The sequence below is a fragment of the Eulemur rufifrons genome, chromosome 24 (genome assembly GCF_041146395.1).
Source record: "Eulemur rufifrons isolate Redbay chromosome 24, OSU_ERuf_1, whole genome shotgun sequence".
Lineage (NCBI taxonomy): Eukaryota > Metazoa > Chordata > Mammalia > Primates > Lemuridae > Eulemur > Eulemur rufifrons.
In genome coordinates this window covers 14832651-14843877 of record NC_091006.1, presented here as the reverse complement: position 1 = coordinate 14843877, position 11227 = coordinate 14832651, and the positions used below count along the sequence as shown (strand labels likewise).

The window sequence follows — 11227 nt, the reverse complement described above, 5'->3', positions numbered from 1 at the left end:
AGCTATGGTAGATCCTGAGACATGAGACACATGGTTAAAGAGGATCTTGGGAGGTGATGACACCATGGTTGAAGTGGATCCTGGGAGGTCATGACATCATGCATGGTTCAATCTTGTCAGGTGAATACACCACAATCATGAGGGATTATGGGAAATAGTAGCATCATCAGTCCCAGTGGATTTCAGTAGAGGATGTCACCATCAGGCATAGTGGACTCTGAAAGATAATAACATCATTGGTCATGGTGGAATCTGAGAGATGATGACACCATGGCTGTGGTGGATCCTGGGAGGTGATGACACCAAGGCTGTGGTAGAATCTGAGAGATGATGACACCATGGCTGTGGTAGATCCTGGGAGGTGATGACTCCATGGCTGTGGTGGATCCTGGGAAGCAGTGACACCATGGCTGTGGTGGATCCTGGGAGGCAATGACACCATGGCTGTGGGGAATCATGGAAGATGGTGACATTGGCTATGGGGAATGTTGGGAGATTATGACAATATTAGTCATGGGCAATGCTGGAAGAGGATGATACCATAGTTGTGGTGGGTCATAAGAAATCCTGGGAAATGATGCCATCATCAGACATGGGTAACATTTGACACCAGGTGGAATGCCATCATGAGTGGTGGGCATAATGTGGTGCCAATGATGTCATCAGCAAGGTCAATAGTAGGCTCACCCCAACCCCCTCCCCCCAGTACGAGGCCAGGACTTTGTTGACAGAGGCAATGATGTCTCTAGATATGGCAGAAAGAAGTGAGGCCCAGCTTTGGGCCACCTATGAGTCCCATGACTCCAACTGGAGTCCCATGACTCCCATGACTCCTGGGAGCAGAAGCCTGTCTGGGGGTTCTCCCTCGGCAGTTGCTGCACAGAGGCAGGACCCAAGGCCCCATCTCCCTTCAGAGGGTCTGATGGAGATCCTGTTGGGCCTGTCCCTGGGGTCAGGGGAAGGAACAACAAAGCTGAGTCATGGCGGGACAAGGCAGAAACTGGGACACCACTGACAGTGATGTTGGCCAGAATGGGCACTGCCTCCGAGGAGTAAGCGCTTGGTGATGACGTCATAGTACTGGGGGCAGAGGCATCACCACCACCAATCCACACCCAGACCCTCATCTCTGGAGTAGGCCTCTCCATGGGGGTGGCCTCCTCAGTGATGCACCCCTCAGATGACATCTCAGCACAGGAAACTTTCTCTGGCATCTTCCCCAGGGTGGGGATGCCCTGTCTTCTTAGGACATGGCAGCAGCAGTGGAAGTGTCTCCTTGTGTCATCTCAGAGCATGTGGCATCTGGTGGTGACATCACAGAAGGGGTTTCATCCTGAAGAGGTCCCAGAGGAGATTGTCATCTCTGGTGATGACATCACAAGAAGAGGCATGGTCCCTCTGATGACGTCATAGGGCAAGGCACCTTCTCTGGTGATGGCATCACAGGAGGGAGCCAGGGTCCCTGTGATAATGATGGGGAAAGGGCTTTATCTCTAGTGAGGACGCAGTCAGTGAGGTATTCTCCCCTGCGTGTGTCCCAGCAAGATGGCTTGTCTGTAGCAATGACATCATAGGACAGAGGCATCTTCTCTGCAGTGAAGATACAGGAAGAAAGTATTTCCTCCATGACTATGATGCCAAAAGAGGCCTTAGAGCTAAAGAAGACAGCGCAGGGGTGAGACTTGTCTCTACAGTGACATCATGGGAAGGAATCTTTGTCTCTAGGAATGATGTCATGGGACAAGTCATCATCTCTGCTGTTACCTCACAGGAAGAAAGTCTTTGTGATAATGCCACAGAACATAGACATGGCCTTCAGCAATGACCTCGTAGGCAGGCCTCTTCCTCTGTGATGACCTCATGGGAAGGAGGTTTTGTCCCTGTGATGACATCACAGAACACAGACGTTTCTGCTAGCGATGCCCTCATGGGTGGGCCTCTTCTGTAATGACATCACGGGAAGGAGGCCTTGGCTCAAACAGTGAGTAATGGGAGAGGAATCTTGTCCACCGTGACATGCCGAAGGAGGCTTTGCCTCCCATCCAAGGGCGGATCTGGTCTCAGGCCCCTGCAGCGTGTGAACCTGTGTGGGGGGTCCAGGCTGGGATGGGGGTCCCGGGGAGGCCACAGCCCCCCAGTCCCCGGCCCTGGCCTCAGACCGTCACTTCGTTCTTGCTGGCAGTGCGCAGGTGCTGGGGCAGGTGGTGGCCGGGGATGAACTGCAGCTGCTCCAGCGTGCCCTGGCGCTGGAAGGGCGGCCTGCGCGCCAGCGTGCCCCCACCCCCGCCGGCGTCGGACATCCAGGCGGGCTGCGGCGAGCCGTGCAGGGCATGGTGGTGGTGGGCGTGCAGGCCGGACGATGGCAGCCCGTGCAGCGGCGTGGGGGGCCCCCCGGGCCCCAGCAGCAGGTTGGAATGTGAGGCGGCCAGGCTGGCCCGGGTGGTGGGCTCGGGGGGCAGCGCAGGGCTGCGTGGGGGCGACAGGAGGTGCTCGCGACTCTGGCGCAGGGCCTCAGGCGAGGACAGCAGCAGGTGCTCCTGCGACACGAGGCGCGCGCGCGGCAGCGTGAACTCGTAGCGCGAGGCCCGGCCCCCGTCGCCCAGCAGGTGCTCCTGGGACATGACCCGCCGCGGGTTGGGCGCGGGCGTCAGGCCCAGCTCCTCCGGGCCGCCCCAGGCATCCATTCGGTAGCCGCCCCCGGTGCCGGGTCGCCGCAGCGTGTGTAGGGGCAGCGTTCCGCGGGGCACCTCCGCCAGGTGCCGGCGCTTCAGGTAGGCCTCGTCCAGATCCTTCTCGGCTGGGGGAAGAAGGGAAGAAGCCACAGAGGTGGGTCCCCTGCTGGCTCAGAGCCCTCCTGGCTTCCTTATGTCCCCTCCCATCCTGTACCATCCCCCGCAAGGACCCCAGCCATCACCCAGGACGCCCTGGTCATCAGCCTGGGTACGGAGCAATGATCCCCAAATTTTAATCAATCAGAACCTCCAGGCTAGCCATATGGCCAACATGCAGGTTCCCGGGCCCAGCCCACAGTGCTGGGCCAGTAGATGGGGGGACCTTTCCTTTTTTCTCTCCTTGCCTCCAAGTAGCCCTTCTTTGGGGTACAACCCAACTCTTGCTTTGGGAGAACTGCTGTCCCCTCCTTTCTGTCCTATAGCAGTGATTTTCATACTTGGAGCTGTGACCCACGGGTGGGTTGTGAAGGCAATTTTGTGGGTAATGACCAGCATTTTGAAAAATGAAAGAAATCAAACAGAACAGAAAATTATCAGAAGGTGTCCATATACTAGGACAATAAGGGTAAATGCAGTTTCATAAAATTTTTATTTCAGATATGTGTGCGATCGGAATATTAAAGGATGAAATGACATAATATCTGGGATTTGTTTTAAAAGAATCCACCGAAAGTTGGAGCAGAGTATAGATTAACAAAATGGTGCTCCCTGTGAAGGCTGGGTGATGGGAACATGGGGCTCATTTTATAATTTTCTCTATTTCTGTGTATGTTTAAAATGTCCACAATACGTTTCAAACCTTTCCTGTAATTTATTTATTTATTTATTTTATTTATTTTTTTTTTTTTGAGACAGAGTCTCACTCTGTTGCCCAGGCTAGAGTGAGTGCCGTGGCATCAGCCTAGCTCACAGCAACCTCAAACTCCTGGGCTCAAGCGATCCTCCTGTCTCAGCCTCCCGAGTAGCTGGGACTACAGGCATGCGCCACTATGCCCAGCTAATTTTTTTGTATATATATATTTTAGTTGTCCATATAATTTCTTTCTATTTTTAGTAGAGACGGGGTCTCACTCTTGCTCAGGCTGGTCTCGAACTCCTGACCTCGAGCGATCCACCCGCCTCGGCCTCCCAGAGTGCTAGGATTACAGGCGTGAGCCACCGCGCCCGGCCCTTTCCTGTAATTTAAAAAAAAAAAATGTATATATGTGCATCGCATGGGTCACAATAGAAAAAGTGTTTCTGAGTGTGGCTTATAGTTTAAAATGTTTGAAGGCTGCTCCACTGCCAGGGGTGGGCCACGAACTGGGAAATGTCCAGTCAGAGTCACAGGGATTGGTTCAGGGATGGGCACGTAACTCAATTTGGGCCAATAGGATCCAGGCCTGGGATTTTTGCTGAAATCCTTAGGAGAGACTCTTTTCTGCCAGGGTCGCTAAGCTGGTAGAATGGCAGTATGAAAATTGTCATGGCTATCTTTGTCCCCACGAGGGGAGAATGTGTCTGCAAATGAGGCCAGCTGACTGCTCAGCAGAGCTGAGAGATGTGGACTCCTGGAGACAGCTTTTGAGCTCCCAGACCAGCCATGCTGCAAGCAAGTGCCCTGTAGGCTTTCTATTATCAAGCCAATGTTTAGTTGTTGTTTGCTTAAATTGTACTTCTATTAAGTGCAAGTACAAGTCCTAATAAATATAGTAAGTCTTGCGGGGGGGGGCCATGAATTTGCATTAAAAAACACCCCAGGTAATTCTGATACAAAATTACCTCAGGTAATTCAGGAGCAAACTTGGAGAAAAGCCAAGGTGCGCAGGCCACTGTCCATGGTGCTGAACCTGGACTCTGTCCCTGTTCCCGCCGGGTCACAACCCCCTCTGCCCTTCCCAGGACTCACCCAGCCTCTTGAGGGAGGAGTAGCGGTTCAGCTCGGATTTCATAGCGGCTTCGTAGGATGGGGGCAGATGCGACAGGTTGTGGAAGGACCGAGAGCAGGACAGCGTGGAGTAGTGCAAGGAGGGGCTGGGCGGTGGCATGGCGCGCCAATCTGGGGCAGAGGGGACAGGGCCAGGGTCAGTCAGCGCCTCTGCCCTCAGACCCAGGGGGCCGGTCTCCAGCCCCTCCTCCCTCAGACCCAGGGGTCCCATCCCCAGCCCCTCCTCCCTCAGACCCAGGGGTCCCATCCCCAGCCCCTCCTCCCTCAGGCCCAGGGGTCCCATCCCCAGCCCCTCCTGCCTCAGGCCCAGGGGTCCCATCCCCAGCCCCTCCTCCCTCAGACCCAGGGGTCCCATCCCCAGCCCCTCCTCCCTCAGGCCCAGGGCTCCCATCCCCAGCCCCTCCTCCCTCAGACTCAGCTGATCCTCAGGGTGTTAGAAATCTGAGATTCCAGCCCCTCAAAACTCCAGCAGTTCAGCCTCCCTCACTCCCCACACAGGAGACAGATTTGTTGCTGGGGAGGGGACATGTCCCAGGAGGGAGCACCTGCCATTTGTCAGTACCCACTGAGTGCCTGGCCCCATGCTGGCGGGTGCACTCCATGCATTTTCCCCACAACCGGGTGGGAGTGAGATGACCACTTTCAGTGTCCACATAAGGAACCTGAGGCTCACTTGGTGACCTGGCCAGACTGTGAGTGCCGTGAGGGCCGGGCTCACAGGGTCTCACTCCTGCTCTTTACCGGGCACCTGGCCCAGGCTGGCCCGATGCAAGGTTGGGAGGGGAAGGAGCCCTGCTCCTCCTCACAGCCCAGGCCCTCATCCATACCCATTGTGCCGCCATGGTGCTTGGGGCTGCCGACGTTGAGGTGCAGGTAGTTGTGGTGCAGATTATCTGGGGGGACCGAGAAGGAAGCTGATATCACTGCCATTGCCTGCTCCCAGCTGGCACTGCTGCCCTGCTGTCTCGGAAGGATCCTGGCCCAAGCTTGTTAGAGCCCCACAGATCAACCCATGCTATTGGCCACATGGGGGAAACTGAGGCTGGGGACTTGAGGGTGGAAAGTGTGGGCACAGGCTCATGGCTTGGTAAGTGGGCTATCCCCAGTCTCTACTGCCCAACCCAATACCAAGTCTGGAGATCTGGGGCTCTCCTTGCCTCCTCCCCACTCACATCCACTTGCTGATGTTTGCAGCCTCTTCCTCCATACCTTCCCTCAACCACACTGCTCTCTGATTCTCAAATGAGCCCAGCATGATCCTGCCATGGCTCCTTTGTGCATGCTACTGTGCTTTTCTTGCTGCCTTGAGTTCCTTTTTCCCATCTTTGCCTGAAGAACTCCTACTTATCCTTCAAGACCCAACTTGAATGTCTCCTCTCCTCCGACCCTAGCTCCAGCTCAGTCCTCATCCTCTTCCTGTCTGGCACCATCTCAGCCTCCTCCTAAACCTCCTAAGCCTCTTTCCTCTCATCTCTGCCCTTCGCATGAGCTCCAGAGAAATAGTTCTTCCACCCACTTCTGACTGTGCTGCTCCTTTGCTCTAACTTCTCTGTGGCTCCTCGTCACCCCCAGGACAAAGGCAGAGCTCCTCAGCTCAGCCAGGCACTCATGGTCCTTCTTGAGGTCTCTGTCCACCCTCTGCCTGGCCTCAGGTCTGGCTGCCTCACAAGGTCTGCTCCAGCCACACAGAGCTCCTCCAGCCCCAGTAACTCCCCTCATCCTTCAGGCCTTGGCTCAGACAGTATTCCCTGGGGGAAGCCCTCCTACCCCTCGAACCAGACAAGACCTTTCTCAATTCCCACTTAGAGCTCCTTGGACTTCTCCATTGATGCCCTCATCATGAAATATAATATAAAAATATTGCATTATATTTTAGATAATAATTATATAATAAATATATTACATTTATTATAATATATTATATTTAAAATATGTTATATAATGAATACATAATAATTATGTTATATTTAACAATTATAAGAGCTCACACTTAGGTAGTGTTTCTTTTCCCTGTCTTACACATTGATCTAAGTATCTGACTCATTAACTCATTTGCTCTTCACAGTAACCCTATGAGGTGAGTGCTGTTGTGCTTCTTATTTTACAGATGAGGAAACTGAGACCCAGAGAGGTGAAGTCACTTGTCCCAGGTCACACAGTGGCAGAGCCAGGATTCAAACCCAAGCAGTCTGGCTCCCCACGAATTCTAATTCAATAGTTAAAGAGTGTCCTTATGTGTAACTGGCTGTTGGGTGGTCTGACCCCGAGCTCAGGGGCTGAGAATGTCTAAATCTAAATCACCAACCGAGGTGTCCATGGCGCCCATCCAGGCCGTCCACCGGAGGGCAGGGAGGGGGCCTGACTCACTATGGAGTCCCCAGCCCCGGCCCCCATCGCCGGGATGAAGGACAGAACGGTTCAGGGCGGGCAGAGGTGGGGCAGGGCCTGGGCAATGGGGGTGGGGCCATCCGGGGGCGGAGCTACAGGAACGAAGGGCGTGGCCCGAGACGGATGCTGCAGCCACCACACCCACGTCCCACTCACCGAGGTTGGAGGACTTCACGGTATTGTAGAGGCTCTTGGGCGTCCTGGGGGCTATGCTGTCGGAACCCCCGAGCCCAGGGGTCAGGGAGCTGCTTCGGGCCCGGTCTGGGCGGGTCCCAGGCCCTCCCTGATGCCTCAGAATGTCCACCAGAGCCCTAAAGGTGGTAGAGAGACTGTCAGCTGCCTGGGGGCTGGGGCCGGGAGTGCGGGGGCGGGGGCCAGGCCTCTTTCCCTTCTCTGTTCTCACGGTCAGGGGGGAATCGGTCCACTCAGCCTTGCTTCTCGCCTTTGGCCACGCCCCCTCCCCACTGGCCACGCCGCCTCCCAATGTAATTCTCTGGCCCACTTTCATGCGCCTTCCCCAATTCATTCGGCCCCCACCGCTTCTGTGGTCCCTCCCATATCCTCCTCCCTGCAAGCCCTCCCCATCCTGAATCTGGGGCCCTATTTCTGCTCCTATTGCAGCCTTCCCCATGACACTAAGAGGTGCCCCATTCACCCTGGTATGTGGACCCCAAATCTTAGAATCACCCTTGACTCCCTTTTTTTCCTCCACGCCTTTCAGCAATGCCGTGGATTCAGCCTCCAAAGTACAGCCCTAAGCGAACCACTTCTCGCCACGTCTGCTGCCCCCAGCACCCTCTCTGACCTGCACCATCGCAACAGTCTCCTCATGGGTCTGCCCAGGTCCGCCTCTGCCTCTACAGTCCAGTCACACACGCACAGCTCAGCGACTTTTAAAAATTGTCAGAGGGCATCACCCCATCACACTCAGAATACACACGGCCCTGCCTGCCTCTCCTCACCTCCTCCCGCCACCGCACTCCAGCTGCACTGGCCCCTGTCCCGTCCTGCAAACAAGTCACCTGGGGGCTTTGCAGGTGCCATTCCCTCCACCGGGAATGTCCCTCCCACAGATACCTGCTTCTCCCTTCATCAGTCAAGTCTCTGCTCTGAAAGGCCTTTTCTGACCATTTGATATAAACCAGCACCCACTCCTCCGAAACTGTGTGCTGTTTTATCTTCTTCACAGCAACTACCAAGATCTAAAATTATATTGCATATGCATATACGTGCTGACTCCACCACTAACATGTAGTGAACACCTGCCATGTGCCAGGACTCTCCATGAATCAACCCAGTTAATATTCATTACAATCTGAATACATGCGGACTATTTGCTTCATTGCACAGACAGGAAACTGAGGCGCAGAGAGGTTAAGCAAATTGTCCAGGGTCACACAACCTGCAGGCAGCGAACCTGGGTTTGGAAGCCTGGCTTATCAGGGCAGAGACCTTATTTTGTTCGCAGTGGTATCTCCAGCTTCTGGACCACAGGAGTTGCTCAAGAAATATTTGTCCAGTGAATGAGGGCCCAAGCTTCCCCTGCTCCCGCCATCACTCCTCAACAGGAGTCGGCTCTGACACATCTATCCTCAGGCCGTGCCCATCTTTCTCTGCTGCCGGTGGCTGCCACCTCGGCCTCTCACCACGCCCCTATCCCTGTAGCCCCGCCCCTCATATGGCCCCACCTCCACTGTCCAGACCCCGCCCCCAGGCTCCCTTCTGTCCAACACGAGCACACACCCACCTGGGCACGTTGATCTCACGGTGCGCCCTGGGCGCACGGGACGCCTTGCTGAAGGCCACTTTGGCGCCGACACCCACGGCCAGGGCAAAGCTGATGACCCCGCACACCACATAGGCCGTGCTGCCCCCGGGACCTTCGCCCCCGCGCCCCCCGGGTCCCCCCGCCCGGCCGCCTTCCAGCCACCCGGCCTGGCCAGGCCCTGGCCCCCCGCCCGCACCCCCGGCGCCCCCGGCGCCCCCGGCCAGCGGCGGCGGCGTGGTGGCCCAGCGTGGCGTGTCGTAGTTGGAGCAGGAAGCCTGAGCCAGGCGCATGTGGCGGTGCTCGCAGCAGAAGCGGTAGTGGCAGGTGCCACAGCAGAAGCGGTAGGAGCCGGTGCTGCAGTTGAAGGTGGCGTCGTACTGGCCCATGACATCGTAGTAGCCATGGCAGAGCTCGGCGGGAGGGGGTGCCCGTGCCGCGGCACCCGTCCCACCTGCGGAGCCGGTCCTGGTGCCGTTGGCGCCCGGGCCCGCCGCGCCCCCGCTGCCAGTCAGCGCCCCGGTCAGGCGCCGCAGGTGCGCCAGCAGGGCGGGCAGCGGGCCCGGGGGCTCGGCGCTCGTAGTGTTGGACGGGCGCGCCCCGGCCAGGCCCGAGGTGGCCGCCAGGAGTGCGAGGAGCAGGAGGGCCGGCATGGGGCGCGCAGGAGGTCGGACCCGGCCGCCAGGCTGCAGAGGTGGGAGCGGTGGGCGGGAAAGAGATGGCCAGAGGAGGGGACTTGCAGGGGGGTGGGCAGAGAGGCTGAGGGAGGCGGGCCAGGGAAGGTAGAGGGGCGGAGAGCGACAGCAAGGATGGGGGTGCGTGGGCCAGAGTTGCGCCCCACGCGGCGGCGGGCGGCGCGAGAGAGCGGTGGAGGCGCGCCCGGACGCGCCGGAGGAGAGGAAAATGGCAATGTGCGGACGGAAAAAGGGTGATGAATGGGGGAAAGAGATTGGGAAGACCGACGAGACATCAGGGGGTGTGCAGAAATCAGAGGGAAGGGCAAAAAGCAGAGACGCGTGACGGAAGGCGACGGAACCGGTGCGGGAGGGGCGGTGGGGCGGGGAAGTGGGGGCCGAGGAGGGCAGGAAGGGAGACAGATGAGGGGTGGGTGGGAGAAGGGAGAAAAGAAAGGGAGGAGGAGGAGGGGGGAGGAAGGGAGGGAGAGAGAGATTGAAGTTGAGAATTTGAGCGTAGAGACCAGGCAGCGGGAAGAGGCAGCGCTGGGTTTCCGCCTGCGCGCTGCTGACATCGGGGCAGAACCCCACTTTTGTGGGAGCCGGTCCTGTGCATCACAGGATGTTCAGCAGCATCCGCTGGATGCTGGGAGCGTCCACATCCCCCCAGCTTGCGACAGGCACTGTCAAATGTCCCCCTGGTGGGACAGGCACAGTTGCCCCCGCCTCGTTGAGAACCACTGGCTTACACCATAGGCTCCTCATCTGCCCCCCGCCCCAGTGCCCACGTCTCTCCTTTATTTAGGTCTAGTAACCGAGGGACCCCAGGCTTCTCTCTCACACACATACCCCCCCCCCACATTCTCACAGCGTCAGGTCTGAAATGTCTCTGTCCACAGCTGGCGGGGCAGTGTAGCAGAGTGGTTTATCTCCCAGCTGCCTGACACTGACAGGCTCTTGCCTAAGCCCCCATGCCTCAGTTTCCCCATCTGTAAAATGGGGTAAGGATGGTTGGCCTTATCACTGGTGGTCGAGAGAGCGAACATGTGTAAAGAGCCTAGAACAGCGCCTGGCATGTTGCAGGTGGAAGTGTTGGGTGCTGCTGCTATTATTTCAGAAGGGAGATACAGGGTGAGGAGGGGTGGTGGAGAAGAGAAGTGTGGGAGTCAGGGGCCAGATGGGACAGGTCTTCCAGCTGGTTCTACAGCAGCAGTCCAGCCATGTCCCAGACACGCCCAGTAGACCCGATGGACACAGAGGGATGATGGCAGTGGGGAGAATGCCAGGGTCAGGGAGAGGGAGGTCTGAGCCCCCCAGGAGGAATGACCTAGTGCTTAAAGGCAGGCTCCGGGGTGACAGCCCCCACCGAGCCCCACTTTTCCCCTCTGCAAGATGATGATCAAAATAGCCCCTGCCCTGAAGGGGACTTCCACGAAGCTTGGCCGAGGGGCCAGCAGTGCGGGACATGGATTCCTTCTGCAAATAGTCACTTGATAAATGTCTTTGAGCATCTTTGCTGGACTAAGAGTTGTTGTGCGCACTGAGGATGCAGCGGTGAGAGAACCCACAAGGTCCTTGCCTTTTGGGGGCTTTATGCTCTAATGAGGGGAGAGTCACCAAACAGACACAAATGAACGTGATACATGTTGAAGATGATTGCGAGGAAATATCGAGCAATTATGAAGGAAGCTGTGAAGAAATGAAAGCAACCTAAAGGGATGGGGGATGGGATTAATTTGCT

General features: G+C 56.8%; 1 protein-coding gene and 1 pseudogene across 1 annotated transcript; both read right to left on the bottom strand.

Moving 5' to 3' along the window:
- Positions 1-1188: 1188 nt before the first annotated feature.
- Positions 1189-1892, bottom strand: LOC138374223 (uncharacterized; annotated as a pseudogene).
- Positions 1893-2153: 261 nt separating this feature from the next.
- On the bottom strand, positions 2154-9465 carry SHISA7 (shisa family member 7). The gene is made up of 4 exons (XM_069457256.1): positions 8795-9465; positions 7204-7358; positions 4621-4770; positions 2154-2797 (listed from the first exon to the last, which is right to left on the bottom strand). Exons 1-4 carry the CDS (start codon positions 9463-9465, stop codon positions 2154-2156), a joined length of 1620 nt encoding a protein of 539 aa, XP_069313357.1.
- Between the last annotated feature and the right edge of the window lie 1762 nt (positions 9466-11227).

Coding starts and splice junctions, on each gene's coding strand:
- SHISA7 (XM_069457256.1), bottom strand. CDS start 9,465: ATGCCGGCCCTCCTGCTCCTCGCACTCCTGGCGGCCACCTCGGGCCTG. Junction 4,771..7,203: donor CGTGAAGTCCTCCAACCTCG/GTGAGTGGGACG, acceptor CCTCTGCCCCAG/ATTGGCGCGCCATGCCACCG. Junction 2,798..4,620: donor CTCCTCCCTCAAGAGGCTGG/GTGAGTCCTGGG, acceptor TTCTTCCCCCAG/CCGAGAAGGATCTGGACGAG.